The sequence below is a fragment of the Colletotrichum gloeosporioides genome (genome assembly GCF_011800055.1).
Source record: "Colletotrichum gloeosporioides strain Lc1 chromosome Unknown consensus_51, whole genome shotgun sequence".
NCBI lineage: Eukaryota > Fungi > Ascomycota > Sordariomycetes > Glomerellales > Glomerellaceae > Colletotrichum > Colletotrichum gloeosporioides.
This window is the reverse complement of record NW_025544696.1, coordinates 245,691-261,759: the sequence shown is the minus strand read 5'-3', so window position 1 is coordinate 261,759 and position 16,069 is coordinate 245,691. Positions and strand designations below refer to the sequence as shown.

General features: G+C 54.7%; 5 protein-coding genes across 5 annotated transcripts; 2 read left to right on the top strand and 3 right to left on the bottom strand.

Annotated features, from left to right (window-relative positions):
* Nucleotides 1-128: 128 nt before the first annotated feature.
* GCG54_00007883 (ATP-dependent DNA helicase II subunit 2) lies at nt 129-2,501 on the top strand (the record flags this gene model as incomplete). Its single annotated transcript, XM_045407858.1, has 5 exons — nt 129-616; nt 662-722; nt 772-1,314; nt 1,362-1,756; nt 1,805-2,501. 5 exons carry the CDS (start codon nt 129-131, stop codon nt 2,499-2,501), a joined length of 2,184 nt encoding a protein of 727 aa, XP_045263247.1.
* Nucleotides 2,502-2,720: 219 nt separating this feature from the next.
* On the bottom strand, nt 2,721-4,530 carry GCG54_00007882 (Good for full DBP5 activity protein 2; the record flags this gene model as incomplete). Its single annotated transcript, XM_045407857.1, has 4 exons — nt 2,721-3,120; nt 3,177-3,905; nt 3,958-4,004; nt 4,063-4,530. 4 exons carry the CDS (start codon nt 4,528-4,530, stop codon nt 2,721-2,723), a joined length of 1,644 nt encoding a protein of 547 aa, XP_045263246.1.
* Nucleotides 4,531-6,036: 1,506 nt separating this feature from the next.
* Nucleotides 6,037-6,496, bottom strand: GCG54_00007881 (Mitochondrial import inner membrane translocase subunit tim14; the record flags this gene model as incomplete). The annotated part of the gene is made up of 3 exons (XM_045407856.1): nt 6,037-6,178; nt 6,254-6,381; nt 6,446-6,496. The coding sequence occupies 3 exons, from the start codon at nt 6,494-6,496 to the stop codon at nt 6,037-6,039; spliced, it is 321 nt and encodes a 106-aa protein (XP_045263245.1).
* A 471-nt stretch (nt 6,497-6,967) lies between these two features.
* Nucleotides 6,968-7,838, top strand: GCG54_00007880 (Ribosome biogenesis protein RLP24; the record flags this gene model as incomplete). The annotated part of the gene is made up of 3 exons (XM_045407855.1): nt 6,968-6,972; nt 7,056-7,167; nt 7,287-7,838. The coding sequence occupies 3 exons, from the start codon at nt 6,968-6,970 to the stop codon at nt 7,836-7,838; spliced, it is 669 nt and encodes a 222-aa protein (XP_045263244.1).
* Nucleotides 7,839-8,439: 601 nt separating this feature from the next.
* GCG54_00007879 (uncharacterized protein) lies at nt 8,440-9,032 on the bottom strand (the record flags this gene model as incomplete). The annotated part of the gene is made up of 2 exons (XM_045407854.1): nt 8,440-8,838; nt 8,940-9,032. The coding sequence occupies 2 exons, from the start codon at nt 9,030-9,032 to the stop codon at nt 8,440-8,442; spliced, it is 492 nt and encodes a 163-aa protein (XP_045263243.1).
* Between the last annotated feature and the right edge of the window lie 7,037 nt (nt 9,033-16,069).

Below are 16,069 nucleotides of genomic sequence, written 5' to 3'. Positions count from 1 at the left end.
ACGCCATTCATTAATACCCGCGTCCGCTTTGCTCTTCCGTTTTCCACTTCCTGACTTGTTTGCAATTCCTCTTCTCTAATGTTTGATTTCTGAAATAACGTCACCCATTTCCCAAAGAACCACCCAAGATGGCGGACAAGGAGGCATCCGTGTACATCATTGATGTCGGCAACTCGATGGCTGACTGCCACAATGGCCGCACGGAGTCAGATCTCGACTGGAGCATGCGCTACGTCTGGGACAAGATCTCCACCACCGTCGCGGCGTCGCGCAAGACCTGGACCGTTGGCGTGGTCGGTCTCAAGACGGATGACACGCGCAATGCCATGCAGGACGACGAGGGCTACGAGAACATCTCGGTGTTGCAGGAACTCGGACCAATGACCTTGACCTCCATGAGAGAGCTCAAGGAGGAGATTAAGCCGAGTGGCACGGAAACTGGAGACGCGGTTTCCGCGGTGGTTATTGCTGTCGACATGATCCAGACGTTCACCAAAAAGCTCAAGTACAAGCGCCGGGTGTACCTCATCACGGACGGTCTAGGGCCAATTGATGCGGACGATGTCGATGATATTGCCAAGAAGATCAACTCTGACGGAATTGAGTTAATTGTCTTGTGAGTGAATGGTCACCATTCGATAGCGTCAACTAACACAAATAGGGGTGTGGATTTTGACGATGCCGAGTACGGCTTCAAGGAGGAGGACAAGCCTTCAATCAAGGTATGCTAGCTGGCCTCACTTGGCCTGACAAGCCACTTACACATCGCAGAAACAAAACGAGGAGGTTCTCAAAAACCTCGTATCAAAGTGCGACAATGGCCAATTCGCAACCATAGCAGAGGCAATTGACGAGCTTGACACCCCTCGCCTCAAGGCCGTTCGTCCCTACAAGACGTACGATGGACCTCTGACCCTCGGCCACGCCGACCCGCCACCAGAGCTTAAGATTCCTCCTACGCCCGTCATCATCAACGTCGAGCGCTACTTCAAGACCAAGCTTGCCAAGGCACCAGGCTCCTCCACAGTCGTCGTGTCAGCTGATCCTTCGTCGCAATCGACGCACACCATGGACGCTGAGCCCATGGAAGGTGTCGAGTCGACAGCTGGCTTTGCTGCTGTCAAGTCTGCGAGGACATATAAGGTCAATGATCCTGATGCTCCTGGTGGAAAGCGGGATGTCGAGTTTGAGGCGTTGGCGAAGGGGTACGAGTACGGCCGGACGGCAGTCGCGATTAGCGAGTCTGAGTGGAATGTCACTAAGCTCGAGACTATCAAGACATTCACCATTATAGGCTTTATTCCGAGCGAAAAGGTATTTTCTTTCCTCCCTTGGTCAAACATGGTGCTTACCAGATCTAGTACGAACCGTTCCTCAACATGGGCGAGACCTGCGTAACAGTCGGCCGCAAGTTTGACGAGAAGTCCCAACTGGCCCTGTCGTCCCTCATTCACGCCCTTTACGAGTTAGAATCTTATGCCGTCGCTCGTCTCGTCATCAAAGAGAAGAAGGATCCCCTTCTCGTGCTCCTTGCGCCCCGCATCGAGCCCGATATGGAATGCCTCTACGATATCCCTCTCCCATTCGCGGAGGACGTTCGCGGCTACCAGTTCCCGCCACTCGACCAGGTCATCACCGTTAGCGGGCAAAAGATCACCGCAAATCACCGTCTTCTCCCTAGTGATGAGCTCACTGATGCGATGGGTGATTACGTTGACTCGATGGACTTGGGCACTTTTGGCAACGATGATGAGGGGTAAGTCCCCCTTCATCACAATTTAATACCATCACTGACGTCCCTCAGAAACCCATCCGAATATGCAGCAATCGACGACACATACAACCCCATAATTCACCGCCTAAACCAAGCCATCCGCCAACGAGCCGTCGATCCAGAAGGCAAAATCGACCCCGTCCCACCAGTCCTCGTCCGCTACGCCGCACCCCCGGAAGACCTTGTCCAAAAGTCCGCATCATCAATCGAAGCCCTTATAACTGCGGCAGACGTCAAGAAAGTGCCCCCGAAAGCAAAGGGCAAACGCAACCGCGAGACGATCAAGCCCCTATCCGGCCTTGACGTCGACGCACTCCTCGGCTCCGCTCCCAAGCGCGCCAAGATTTCCCCAGAGAACGCTATCCCAGAGTTCAAGCAGGCCCTCGATACTGCCGAGGACATTGCGCAGATCAAGGACGCCGCGGCGCAGATGGGTTCCATTGTGCGCTCGCTCGTCACCGACAGCTTCGGGGACGCCAACTATGCTCGCGCGGCGGAGAATTTGGGCGTGATGAGAGAGGGCCTGGTTGACATGGAGGAGCCAGGTATCTACAACGACTTTATGAGGGATCTCAAGAAGAAGATGCTCTCTGGAGAGTTGGGCGGTGATCGGAGAGAGATGTGGTGGAAAATTCGGACGTCGAGGTTGGGGTTGATCGACCAGTCTGCGTCTGAAGTGTCGAAAGTGACGAGCGACGAGGCTGATGAGTTTTTGAAGTCAAAATGAGGCAAGGTGCTAAGCGGGCGTTGGGTTCTGTAATGATCAAGTTGATTCTGTAGATTCTTATCGAATCTGTGCTACTGTCTATGAATCCGGCTATCTGTGTCCATGTTCTCAAGCTGTCTACCAGTCAAAAGACTCGGTTTCTCTCACCAATCCAAGCATCCATGCATCGCGAACTAAAAGAAAGAAGAAAGAAATCTCATCCAGATCATATCTCACAACTCAAGAAACGACAACGTTCTTCTCGGCCGCAGCCTGCTCGTCAATCTTGGCGCGAACGGCCAGACCGAGCATGGCACGCAGAGTGTACGCGGCATCGTTGCCCGCGTTGTGCAGGTTCTTGGACGGCATGTCGAGGTCCTGCAGCACGAATACCAGGCTGCGGCCCTGGGTCTCCTCGCGCCAGGCCTGGTGCATGTCCTTGGTATCGAGGCAGCGGATCATGCCGGGAACAGACCAAGGGTGGACGTCCATGCCGGTCATGAATGTGAGGTCGGAGCTGAGGCCGTGGCCGACGAGGACGATGTTGCGGGGTGGTTTGTCCTTGTCAGCACCGGAGAGTTCGGCGAAGGCGTTGAGAATCTCGTCTCGCAGGTCTTTGCGCTTGGGATACTCGCTCTCACTATTGTCCCGGTTAGCAGGTAGAACGGGGTAAACGGGAACTCGTGGGAGACCTACCCGAAGTCGAAAAGATCAGGACAACCCTTGATGTACTTCTTGTTGACAATGTGCTTGTAGTCTTCCGTGATAAGGTGACGACTCTTGATGTAGGGGAACCAGTCGCGACCGACCTCGCCGGGTGGAACGCCCACGATGTCGCGAGTGTCGAGGGTTGTCATGCCGACCTCCAGGACGGTCCCGTGGTGCTCCTCAGCGACCTCTATGTCGATGCACATGAAAACGACGTCCTTGTCCAGGACATGGGGAACCGGCTCGTCGACCTTGACCTTCTTGTCCTTGCCCTCGGTAACGCTGGGCAGAGGTCGGATGCCGAGGTATAGCTGGGCGTCGTAGATGTTCTCCTCGCGACTCTGGGTCTTCTCCTGCTTCCTCTTCTTGCTCTTGCTCTTGGGCTGGTCCTCCTTGGCATGGGCGCTGAGGTTGGCCAGAAGGAACTCCATTCCATGTACGGTCGCTTCCTTGCAGGCGTCCTCATCCTCAGGGGCGGGGATCGCGTTCTGGAGGGCCTTATACTCGTTGTGCGAGGAAGAGCGGCCGATGTACTTGGGACGGATGGTGCAAGAGGATCCGAAGGTGAGGTAGAACTTCTCGCTTGGCTTGCCGGGAGGGATGGTAAGCTTCGTCTGGACCGAGGCGTTGATAATGTCGAGGAAGTGGTCGAATTGCTCGGTGGGGATGAAGATGAATGGGGCTTGGTCGAGTGCCTTGGGGTGGTACACGTAGAAGCTGGGGTTGTTAGTCTTTCGCTCTCGGGAAAATGTCTCCTGAGGTGACTTACAAGTCCCAAGTGTGTTCTTCAGTCATGTTCTTGAAGAAGGGGGTGCACTGATAAAGTTAGCTGACTAGTCCTCGCCTCATAAGGATATAGGGAAGGAGCACTCACTTTCGGTCGGTTGGTCTTGCCGATGTAGTTCGAAGGGTACCGCTTGACGAGATCCCAAGCGACGAACTTGGTGTTCTCCTCCGACCATTCACCCGGCTTCATGTTCTCGTACTTGGGGAAGGTCTTTGTCATCAGCCTGTTGTACTCTTCAGTGGATAGCTTCTCGGAGGATGATGGAATGTAGACGGGCCTCGTGTGGTCTGTCTGTTGGCCCTGCGTTCTGGGGTCCTTGCCTGCCTTGGCGGCCTTGAGAGCAGCGGTCTGGCGGTCGAGTGCGAGGGTATCGAGGATGATCTTCTCAATGACGTCGGATTTGCTGGGATAGGTGCGGTTCTCGAAGCGGAATCCTTCGCCGAGGAGCTCCTGCATACGCTCGGCGAGCTGGTCGGAGGTCAGGTTGCAGTCTTCGATGGGTTCATTGGTGACGAAGACGTCTTGCGCCTTGAGGTCAGTTTGTATGGTAGCCATTGTGGAATGGAGTCCAGAAATCGTGATATATGGGGGTAGGTTGCCAAAGTATCAGAACTGGAAGGATCTTACAGAAGAAGGATGAAGGGGTTCAAGAAAAAGTCAATGTGAATGTGAATGTGCAACTGGTTTGCGTTGTAGTGTGGGAAAGAAGAGAGTTGACTGTGTCGAGGGTCAAGAAGGGGCTTTTTATGGGTGAACATGGAAGAAGCAGGTGAGGATGTGAGCTTGGTTGCTAATTGTCGGATATTGAGGAAGGAGGTGGGTGGTGGTTCCTTCCTAGAGGTGTAGAATAGAATATTTGAGGGTTTGAATTCAAATTGCTTCTCGAGTTGAATGGAAATTGCGGATGCACTTCAGTCGGTCAGCTGAATCAAGTTGTTGTTGAGCTTGTAGATGGGGTGGGAGGAAGTGGGTAAGACTCCTCGATCCATCGATGAAGCTGGGTTCTCTCTGGCGGGATCAGACCGAAGATGCACTGTTATAGAAAATACGATAATCAAACGTTATAAATCGGGTTTATGTTTGTATCTGTTTGCAGCAAGCGTATGCCGACGGGCGACCATACTCGTTTGATTCTGGTCCAATCAGTACCACAAGCAACATATACTATGCAAAGCTGGGATACGCAGTTTGTTCACCAACAGCATGCTGGCATTGGATAAGGCTTGGATCCATACGGTCTCATTTGATGATGGTTCCAGGACATTTTCAGGACATGACCAAGTGGTAATTGCTCAGCAGGAAAGTGGCTGGTCCATGAGTTGATTGACATAGGCTGGAATCCATGCTTGTTGACTGAGAAAAAGTGCCTAAAAGTCTGAGGAGCCCACAGGATGTCTTCTTACACACGAATTGATGTTCTTTGTTGCGGTACCAGTGGTCCAGCCTTCGTTAGGAGACTAATTGCAGCAGGGTTAGTCAAGAGCAGCAAAAGATGTCAGACGCAAGACAACGCCTGTATAGGCAGCACCCATACTGCTGTATTTGCAACATCTCTGCCTTTGTCTCTGGTCATTCTCCATGATGTTGGTCGACTTGGCTTCCTGATGACTGATGCTCCACTCCGTTTGCCAAATGATACATAACTCCTGCAGCTGAGGAACCCTAGGCCGGCTCATTTCAATACCACGAGGGTCTGAAGATGGGATCCTCACAAGAGCCTCCCAAACTCAACCAAGATTTGCACCTTAGAAAACACCAAATGGACGATCGGGACAAGTATAAAGTAGAGAGAAGAGAGACGATCTGGCCTCCTGCCATTAAATATCTGTTCCAACAGTAAATCCCCCTTTCTAATCCGCAAAGGCCAGCCCAAAAGCCGAGTCCCCATTTTTCAATAAACCCTCGGGTCCATCCTTAAAACGCCGCCGCTATGAAGAACGACTAGTCTGTTATACATTCCACCGCCAGCAGAGCCTCTTGCCACACATAATCATTGTCGGGTTCGTCGTCGTCCATGTTATACACGTCACCACCGCTGGTATCCCCTCCCGATGTACAGTCTCAAGACGTCGTCTTCTCAAGCAGCTCCTTCGCCTCGTTCACCTTGGTTGCGAGGTACGGGCTTCCGCCACGATCGGGGTGGTTGAGCAGCATCAGGGTGCGGTGCTGCTTGCGGATCTTGTCGCGGGTGACGCCGGACTCCCTGCAAGTGACATTCAGTCAGCCTTCCCCGTTTCTTGGTCGAACTTGCTGTAAACAACATCGGTACGAAACTTACGACAGAGAGAGGACAAGGCAGGCCTCGCGCTTGTTCATCTTGGGCTCAAACCCGCCCTTGTAGAAAGCCTTGCCCATCGCGCCCACGCCGCCGCGAGATCGGCGCCATGCGACAAGTCCAGCTCGGCCCTGCACGCAGAATTGTTAGTTGGCTGCATCTGATGCGAAGGTCCATACAAACAGAGAAGCATACCAGGAAGGCCGCGACAGCAGCGCCAGTTCCAATAGCGAGGACAGAAGCCATGGTTGAGTATATACGTGTGTTGGTACAGGGTGCGGGCAAAAGCGGATCGCGGAAAAAGATGCTGGATGAAGTGGGAGCTTTTTTTTTCCCTCCAAAGTTCGCCGTCCACCAAGCCCGTGATGCGCCGGAGATGGCCCGTGCACTTTGTTCAGTCAAGTCAGGGTCGGCCTTTAATCGGAATGTCGGTTGTTCCGTCTGTCTTTTTCTTCTTCTTGTCCTTGAGGTACTGGCGGAGGTCGGGGTGCACGCTAATCTTATCGCATAGTTCGCCCCACCATCCAATCGATAAGACCGGGCCAAAAAATTTCTAAAAAACTTCCTGAAGATTTGGAGATCCCCAAGGCCATTTCGATCACCGCCTTCCGCTGAACGAGAGGAAGCGTCAACATCCTACCCACCCAAACCTCCTCCCCTCCCTTTTTCCGACAGATTCGAGCCCGTGATACCCGGTGAGGTATCTACGTCCTCACAATGAGGTACGTTTGGATCATTTCCGTCTTTCTTGCAAGAAAGAAAGGCTGGTATCATCAAAGTTTCAAGCTACTAACAATGCTTCCAGAATCGAAACTTGCTACTTTTGCAGTCGCCCTGCATACCCCAGCAAGGGTATTACCTTCGTCCGCAACGATGCCAAGGTCTTCCGCTTCTGCCGCAGCAAGTGCCACAAGAACGTACGTCTCTAACCCGAAACCGAACTCCTCGCCGCCAGCCCCCCTTCGAAGACGTTGGAAGCAAAGGCGAACCCTGGAAAGGAAGAACAAGCAGCTAACCCGAACCGCCTCCCCAACAGTTCAAGATGAAGCGCAACCCTCGCAAGCTCAAGTGGACAAAGGCGTACCGCGCCTCGGCGCACAAGGAGATGACGGTCGACAGCACGCTGCAGTTCGGCGCGCGCCGCAACGTGCCCGTCCGCTACGACCGCGACCTCATGGCCAAGACGCTCAAGGCCATGGAGCGCGTCTCCGAGATCCGCGCCCGCCGCGAGCGCGTCTTCTACAAGAAGCGCATGCAGGGCAAGCGCGAGCGCGAGATCGCCGCCGCCCGCAAGCTCGTCGCCGAGAACGAGCACCTCCTCCCCCGCCTGCGCGGCTCCGAGAAGAAGCGCCTCGCCGCCGAGGGCGCCACCGAGGAGGAGATCGCCGCCATCGAGGCCGAGGGCCGCGTGCTGTCCAAGAACAGGGCCGGCAAGGTGTTCGGAAAGGAGAAGGTCAGGCAGCGCGTCACCGTCGACGGAGACGTCGTCGAGGAGAGGGAGGGCGTCATGCAGGAGGGCGACGAGGAGTGGGATGACGAGGAGGGTGATGATGACGAGGAGGGTGATGATGTTGAGATGGAGGATTAAGCGGGCTGGGAGAAGGACAAAAATGAGAGAGACAAAGACAAAAAATGCTAATCGAGGAACCCCTATTTCTCCCTTCTTCTCGACGAGGAGGGAAGGGGGTGACTTTTTGGGTTTCTGGCGTTCAGGTATACAAGGCGGTATAGCATCGACGGCGTTGGTGGCTCTGAGGAATACCAAGAAGAAAAGTTATCCGGGTCAGAACGGTCCATCATTCTCAGTCGCCGCCTTTGCTTTCCGCCCTCTGATGCCCAGTTGTCGTGGCAGCCTGCACAGCTGCAGACGCCGCATGATGGCTTCATGTTTTGCCACGGGCTAGCGGGCGATTTGTCTAAGCTGTCCCGAGGATTGGCAGCCGGTTCAAGGCATGAATGCCTTTTCCAAGGTCAGGGAACAAATATATCCAAATGCGAGAAGTCCACATCTACTACCGTCAATGTCATTTAAGCCGAAATAGAAGTGATGCGCCCAAAGCGAGCGTCGCGGGTATCAATACTGTAGATGTTATACAAAGGTTTTCCCCCAAAACTCCAAGCCGCAGGCCTTCTACGACCCGAAGCCCTGCCTCATAAACGACGCCCCATAAACTCTTACAGCAGCCGATTCACGCGACCTCCTTGCTCTCCTTTGTGGATTGATGATAATACGTCTTGGGCGGCATGGGAAGCCCCGCCTCGACATCCTCGATGATCTTCTTCTCCAGCGCCTCCTTGCGCTTGACCTCGTCCTCGGCCGTCTCGCTCCCGGGTACCGTCGAGTCACCGTAGTTGCCCGCGCCGCCTCGCCCGGTAGCGCCCCTCGCGGACCGCGCCAAGCTGGCGTTCACCGCCGCTTGTGTCTTGCCCGCGGCCTCCTCTTGCTGTTTGGTATCCGGCAGCGAAGAGTGATCATAAAAGTTGCCCGCCCCACCACGGCCGGCGCGGGCGTAGGCTGATCCGTTAGAGGACGATGTCGGACTGGTGGTGGTGGCGGCGGCGGCAGCGTCCTTCTGAGCCTCGACGTCCTGTCATGGGCATCTCGTGAGCCAATGTCTTCTTTCGAACATGCTTGCAGTTGTTGTGACAATTTGAAGTTGCACAACATTGATCTAGAAGCTTTGCATACCTCTGGCTTGGCCTTTTCAACGTCCTCGACGTCCTTTTTCGAGTAAAAGTTGCCTGCCCCGCCTCGGCCAACCTTTCGGAATACGTCAGACATGACGATGGTCAGTGGGTATATTGTGTCTAATTAAATTTGGCTCTGAACGTCTGACGCCTGCGCGATGTACGGAGAAAAGAAACGCGATTCGAAAGAAATGGCCACCCAGGCAGACAAATCTATTGGATTGCCAGTCAATGAGTTCGGCAGGCGATATCTCTGATAAGGGCTGCTGGCTGCGGTGATGAGTGACGTGCGGTTTTGTTGTAATTGAAAGTCATTAGCGGGTTCACCCCTTGGCAGGTGGCGCCGCGGGGTTAATCAAAGCTGAGTGGGAGGCCCCGACCACGTTATCGGTGTCCGCAGCCGGTTCTATTTCTCGGCTTGTTCTTTTTCAGTCAGAAACATTCCTTCGTCAATGAAGACATTCCATTGCCTCCTCTGGTTGCCGCGCGCCGACCGGTTGCCCGAGGTTTGTTGGACGAACTGTGCTTTTTTAAGGACGTCCTGGCTATTCTCGAAGGGGAAGATGCATGCGGTTCATTGGACGAGGTTAATGTGACGCAGCATTCGCCTGTCGATCGCCGCGTTCGAGCATCCCTCAGTGAGCCTTCATCCTGGGCCTCCCACGTTCGGACAGGAGCCTCGAATTCTGTTCGGATTCGGGCATATTTGAAGGGAGATCGACAGGTACATCGACAAGGCCCCTTGGAATTAAAAATGAAGACCGACGTCGTTGCTCAACAATGCTCGTTGACCGCACCAAGAGGAGGCGATTGAAGACCATCATATCAGGTGCCCGCGCGGCGCCGCCCTTCCCCGAGGGCCGCTGGGGGGTAACTTTCCCTTTGCATCTCACGATGTGATCCAGAAATAATCCAGGGGTCCAACCCCCTCGATGAAGGAGGAGCGGAACGCACGGGAGCGCCAGCACCCAAACCTTCTCTTCATCCCCGATGAACCTTCCGCAGAATACGGTGTGTGCTCCTGGGGCAAAGGGCAGCTGCTCAAAATCAAGGAAACGGAGTATGCTTCCACGTGGATTGCTTTGCTGACGCAGGTACGCCGAGAGCAAGCTGTGAGAAGCAATAGTTTGAGCCACAAGGGGGAGGTCAACGACGAGTTTCGCAATGATAACGAGCACAGTTTGGAGAGTACCTCGAGGTACGGCTGGGTACCTGACATGTATCCACTCATTGACAGGGCTCTTGATAGCGACACGCATCTTGCGGAGCCTGGAGGGGTGATGTGCAGCTGCCGCGAGAGGGGCTGGCTAGACGTGCTGATCGCCCTAGCCACTTTTCGAACTCTCGTCCGCTTGTCTCTCCGCCGTTTCCTGCTCTCGTCAATTTGACGCGGGGATGGCAGCGCGCAATGATAACTACGGCCGGACCGGAATGGTGACGGCTCCCTCTGCGATAATCGTCCCGATGCCGGTCGAAGAGAAGGGAAAAGAGAAAATCCCATACTCACGTAAGACGAGGCGCAGCTAGCCCTCTCCCGTGCTCGGTCCCATGACTACGAGGAAACAGGCATCTTCCTGATCCATGTCTCGTTTCCTGTAAGACGCGACTTCGGCCGTGAAGCTGTCACTTCAATGGGAAACCTTATCTCCTGGACAAGCAGGGTTGAGCCTCTGGCCCTCTGAAGACCGTACTGCGTACACGACAGGCACAAACGGTTTGTGCAGTCATTGTGCTGCGACTGAAAGATCGGCGGGGATTCCTGCCTTGATTGGACAGCTCATGCATGGTGATTCCAGCTTCGGGATGGCATGGCACTGTTCAGAGAGTGAGGGATGCAGCTGCACGCCTACAGGGCATGACCTTGACGTTCGTGTCTCATGGAGTTGCCCTACAGAACCACACTGCTGAAGTTTTGTGAGCAATCGTCGATTCGGCCTAGGAATTTCCTCTTCATCCGCGCGGCGGACTGGGTCCTCCCTGTTTTACAGCGCCGACAAATGGGGATAGAGTTGACGATCGACATCGAGTCGGCCATTCTGCTGTGGAGTATGCGATTGTTGGGCGACTTGGGGCGTTGCCCTTAGTGCGTTTTTTATTCTGCCCGAGCCAACTTTTTGAAAACTTTTGGACAGGTTGTCGGAGTGCAAACCGATGGGTGTGCGTCCCATGATTTGTTGAATGCGCGTGAAGGGAAGGGATTGAAGCAATGCTCGTCCAGCTCGTCGGAACAGCTGTCGATCCTGGACATGGATGCCGACTTGCTAAACTGTGGCAGCGCCAATCCGCCTCTTGCGTGGATCAGACGTTGGTGATGTTGATTCCCATATGCAACTTTGAACAACTGTTCTCTCGGCTGCCTCCGATGCCGTCTGCCCCGTCCACGTAAGACAAGTCCTTGCAACTTAATATCAAAGTCCTTGTTCAGGGCGTGTCGAGTCGCGGTTGAGCCGCTTGTGAGACCTTGACCGCTTTGCTGGGGCTCAATAGCAAGTCAAATCCCTTCACCAGACCGATAAGATCCTAGTGAATCTCGGGCGTCTGGCCAAACCAATATGTTTTCTGCGAGAGGGTCATCTGTCGGTGGCATGGCGTCGATTCAAGAGTTAAGGCGTTGGACTAAGATGCGTGCCCTTTTCTCCTTGAATCAAAAAGGACTAGTTGCCATCATCCCTTGGTATAAAGTTGCCGCCCGGTCTGTTGAAGATGCTTCTAAGTGCAAGGCAGAGTATAAATTACCCAAAAGATTGACAAAAACGGTCACAAATATCGATTAGTCGCAAGTAGGCAAGTTGGCGTCAAGCTGTAGAGAGCCGCAGAGTAATAGACGTTGGAGCATATTCTTCTCTCGTCCAACTGCTGGACGTCAGGCTGAATGACCCCATTGTGAGCCACCAGAAGACTTCATTCGACGTTTAAGACACATTCAAGCCCGAACAACGGGACACGCCGAGGATGTCTTGGATGCATTCAAAGCGTCAGTTTTGGCAACTGAAACTCCGATCAACCCAGCCTGGACTTGGACGGCTGCGCCCAGTGACGCACTGGTTGCATGCTAGGTGCATTGAGAAGGCGAAAAGCTTTCAAGACTCAAGCAAAACAAGCCCTCACTCTTCGCTGCCAACTTGCAGTGTGGTGTGGCGTGTACATGTCCGGTCCGGTCACTGGCGGGCCGGCCGGTGCTGGAAGGAATTCTTCGCTGACGATCTTCCCATTGCCCTGTGAAATTCCTGCCCGCTGCTTAGATATTACACCACACCTGAAAAGCGCAGATACCGGGGAAGTAGTGTCAAGTGGCGAACGTGGTCCATTCTGACCGGTGAGGCGGCGGCGGGCAGAGACAACTTCAGCGACGGATTGCATCGGAGAGAGCACAATGACCGACGGGAGGAGCGGCGTGCCGCCAGTGCCACGAAAGCCCACCCGACTTGCCCAGAGCAGCAGGCCGCATGGTGCCCGATGGAAGGGAGATGGGAGCAGCTGACCGTCCCGAATGGCTCTGGCGGCGCTCTAGTACGGAAATGACGAGACGGGAGCGAGACGGCCCTTGGGATAGAGCGTTTTCCCGGGACTGCGGGATCCGTAATGCGAGCCGCGGTAAAGACCTCAGAAGAGAGTTCTCTGGGATCAGCGGATTCATGGCCAGCAAGGACACGAATGAGGCGACTGTGGTCTGCGGGAGTCGTGCGCTTGACGAATTCGAGGCAATTAGCAGGTAGGGACAGGCGAGGTAACGTAGCCGAGCATAAAGATTCGCCGTCGCATGGCATCGCATCGTATGCATCAGGAAGTGCGTACATATACATACGACGACGGGGGCGGCGGCGTTGACTGACGCGCCAGCCAGCACAGCAGCGTCAGAAAGCCCCAAACTCGGGCAGCCTCTCCATCGGATTCGCTCCTGGCCGCCCCAACGGCAACCAACAAGCTGGATAACTTCAGGCAGACCGTCCCAGCGGGTGAGTCCTGTGATTTGTGGTCACCGGGAGGGGCCTGCATTGGACCAGAACGCCTTGGTGGTTGGAGGTGGTGGTGGTGAGGAGGGATTAGGTGTGGCAGCCCCAGGCGGAAAGGTCGCCAAGTGCAGAGCCCGCCCGGCCATCCTCTTGGGGGCACGATTAGCACATCGTCGCTGGCGATTTGGCTGGACTGCGATGCCCTTACCTAAGGCAGGATAGGGGACGAGCTGGGCAAGGAATGGGATTGGAAAGCAACCTGAAGTGAAGTGACAAGGAAGAGGGGAAGAGACAGAGGAGGGGCGTGTGGGTGGTGTGGTGGCAGTAGATACGGATAGTCAGTAATACCCTACCACCTACCAATTGGCCAGTGGTTCTCTCTCCATCGTCGCAGTTGCTGTCGCACTCTGCAATTCAACTGTGTACCGCGTTTTTTTTTTATCTGAACTTTTTTTTCTTTCCTCGACAAGAGGCATTTCTTTCCCCTTGCTTTCCACCGTGCCTTCCGCTCAACATGGAACTGCACCTGCTGCCCCTGATCTGACAAGAATGGAGACTTTGAGACCTGGTCTGTGTTTGTACAGTCGGAAGCAACTACGTCACTGCCTCTCTCAATACGGACGGACTTTCCCCAGGTATCCGTACACTGTCTCCACTGTGCGGTCGCAAGAGCGCTGGCTAGCCATCGCCACACAGTGTCCCACCACCGCGTCTCCAAACTGACACTGTAAACTGCACCGGGGGCGTGACTGTAGCACTGATGGGCGTGTGGTTTCTCTGAGGGAGGGCAGGGCGAGGTATCTTTCTGCATCTTAACCAAATGGCTCTGCACTGTGCAAGAACTGGTTCCTGCTTCTCCAGCAGCATAATTTTAGTGCGAGCACCTACCCAGAGCGAGCTTCCCCAATGCTGATCAGCCCAACAGCGCCGTCGAAGAACTGTCTCTAGCTTGGCTCCCGTGTGATCAACGATCAACAGAACCGTCGGGGAATTTTGTTTTCTTTATTGTTTCTTTTGGTGTTCTCTCCGGCCTGCTGAGATCTCCGGTTCTTACCACCACTCAATTGATTGGCAGGAGGTGATGGAGAAGTGGAAGCCTGCGAACATGTACGTTGACAGCAACAGAAACCAACTCAGGAAAAGAGCTCTCTGTCTCAATGTCTACCCGAGCCGATGTCAAGGCACACACGGCAATTGAAGAAACGCTGCACATCATCCATCCGAGTTTCAATATCTGTACTTTGCAGACACGCAGCGCTTGCTTATTCCACCTTCCCCAAGCTTCCTGTCTCTCGTCCCGGCCTGCTACCCCTCATTCGTCCACGGCACAGCACAACACAGCGCATTGCGCACAGCTCACACAGCTCACAACCTTGAAGCTCGCACAGCACAACGCGGCATGGACAACATGGCAAGGCAGGCCATGGCATGGCAAACCATCGAAACCAAAACACGGCAGAGCTACGGATGCTGCTACTGCGTTCCTCCCCGCGTCCTCTAACTCTCGTTCCTGATCCGAAGAGGAGCCACTTCTCCATTTAATTGAGAAACGGAGGCGACCAATGCTCCATCTCCAGACTCCTGGCCGCGCCCGGGAGCAAAGGATGGACTTCCGGTCGAGGTTGGACGGATACACCTACGGGTACCTGACGGAGTTGTCAAGCCAGCAGGCAGGGGAGAGAAGCTGTCGTGGGGTGCAACGCAACTAAGCGTCTGGCGGTCGCCGAAACATGCCACTTTGCTGAACGACGAGCCTCTCGCTTGAACCCAAGACATGGCATTTCCTGAACCCATCCTCTCAATCATTCCACTGGGTTCCCTCGCGAACGGCCTCTTTCGTCAAATCAACTCCAATGGGAAGATGAAGGGGGGAAAAAAAGAGGGAACAAAAAAGGCTGGCACAAGACTACCATTTCTCTCTTCAGACGAGAGCACGGCGAGGGGAATCGACTAGGGAAGAATAGGCCACCCGAGCCAAATTAAGCCACCTTTGTCCGGGCAGAGCAAGGCACGAGTCCACCATCTTTGGGAGTGAGACGGGCGAGGCACCGTACCAACAAAGAACGGCGGTCCTTTGCTGGGGCATCTCATTACGTTTGGCTTTGCGCTGACGGTGGATGCCTCTCTCCAAAAACATCCCACGCCTACACCTAACCCGAGTTCGTCTCTACCGCCTGCATGAGCAACTCTGCTGAACGAGGCTCGCAATAACTAACTGCTGTAGGCAGTCTTTTTCAGAACCATCGCTTCGCGCACATCAGCTTCGAGAGGATAAAAGTGCCGGACATAAAATTGCCCATTGCTATTTACGACATGCAACCCAGGCACGCTATCGGGCTTGAATCAGCAAGGATTGGTTGATGGATCTGGCTGGACTGAACATGGGGACGGGGGCTGCAACTTGGGCCTGGGTCTGAATAGACTGGTTTCCCAAAATTGATCAGCTCACCCCTCTGCGAGTGACCTTTCCCCGCCGCCCCGGCGCCCTACGGACACAGCAATCGCTCGGGAGGCCGACCATCGCTGGTCCAGCGGCGGCCCAGGGCAAGCCCAGAGGGGACAAGGACACACCACGGGCCATGCTCCATGCTCCTTGTTCCTGGCGCCCGTCCGCTGTCCACAGCGTCGTCGTCCACTTCCCACCACCGGAGCGAGCGCGTGGTGCTACCTGGCGGCTTGTACGAAGTACCTTACACTGTGGGACAGCAATTGACACTGGACACCTTCTCTCTGCTCCTGCGGCTGCGCAAGGTGGATGGGGGCAGGAGGTACCTTCACTTCACCATCCATACCGTGCCCGCCCCGGTTGCCCACCCATGAACACTTCTTCCACTCTCCAACCAAACTCCAAAGTCTACGCCCCTCTTTCCACGGCCCACCCCCATCCCCAGTCCATCACCACATACCTCCACCCTTCCTCTCCTCTTTCGCTGTCTGGCGGCGCTCTACGGCGGTACAAAGCACAGTATGGCGAAAGGTGAGCAATGAGGACGTGGGAGGGAGTGTCGTGGGCAGAGCGAGAGACGAAGAGACGCAGAGAGAGACACAGACGGCGGGAGAGAGGCAGAGAGAGGAGACTGTGCCCCTCCCCTCCATCCCTCCTTCTGGCAGTGATCTTGTTGCTAAAGCGGCCAATGAAGACAGACCCTCGTCCCCGACCAGCGATTCTCTTTCATTC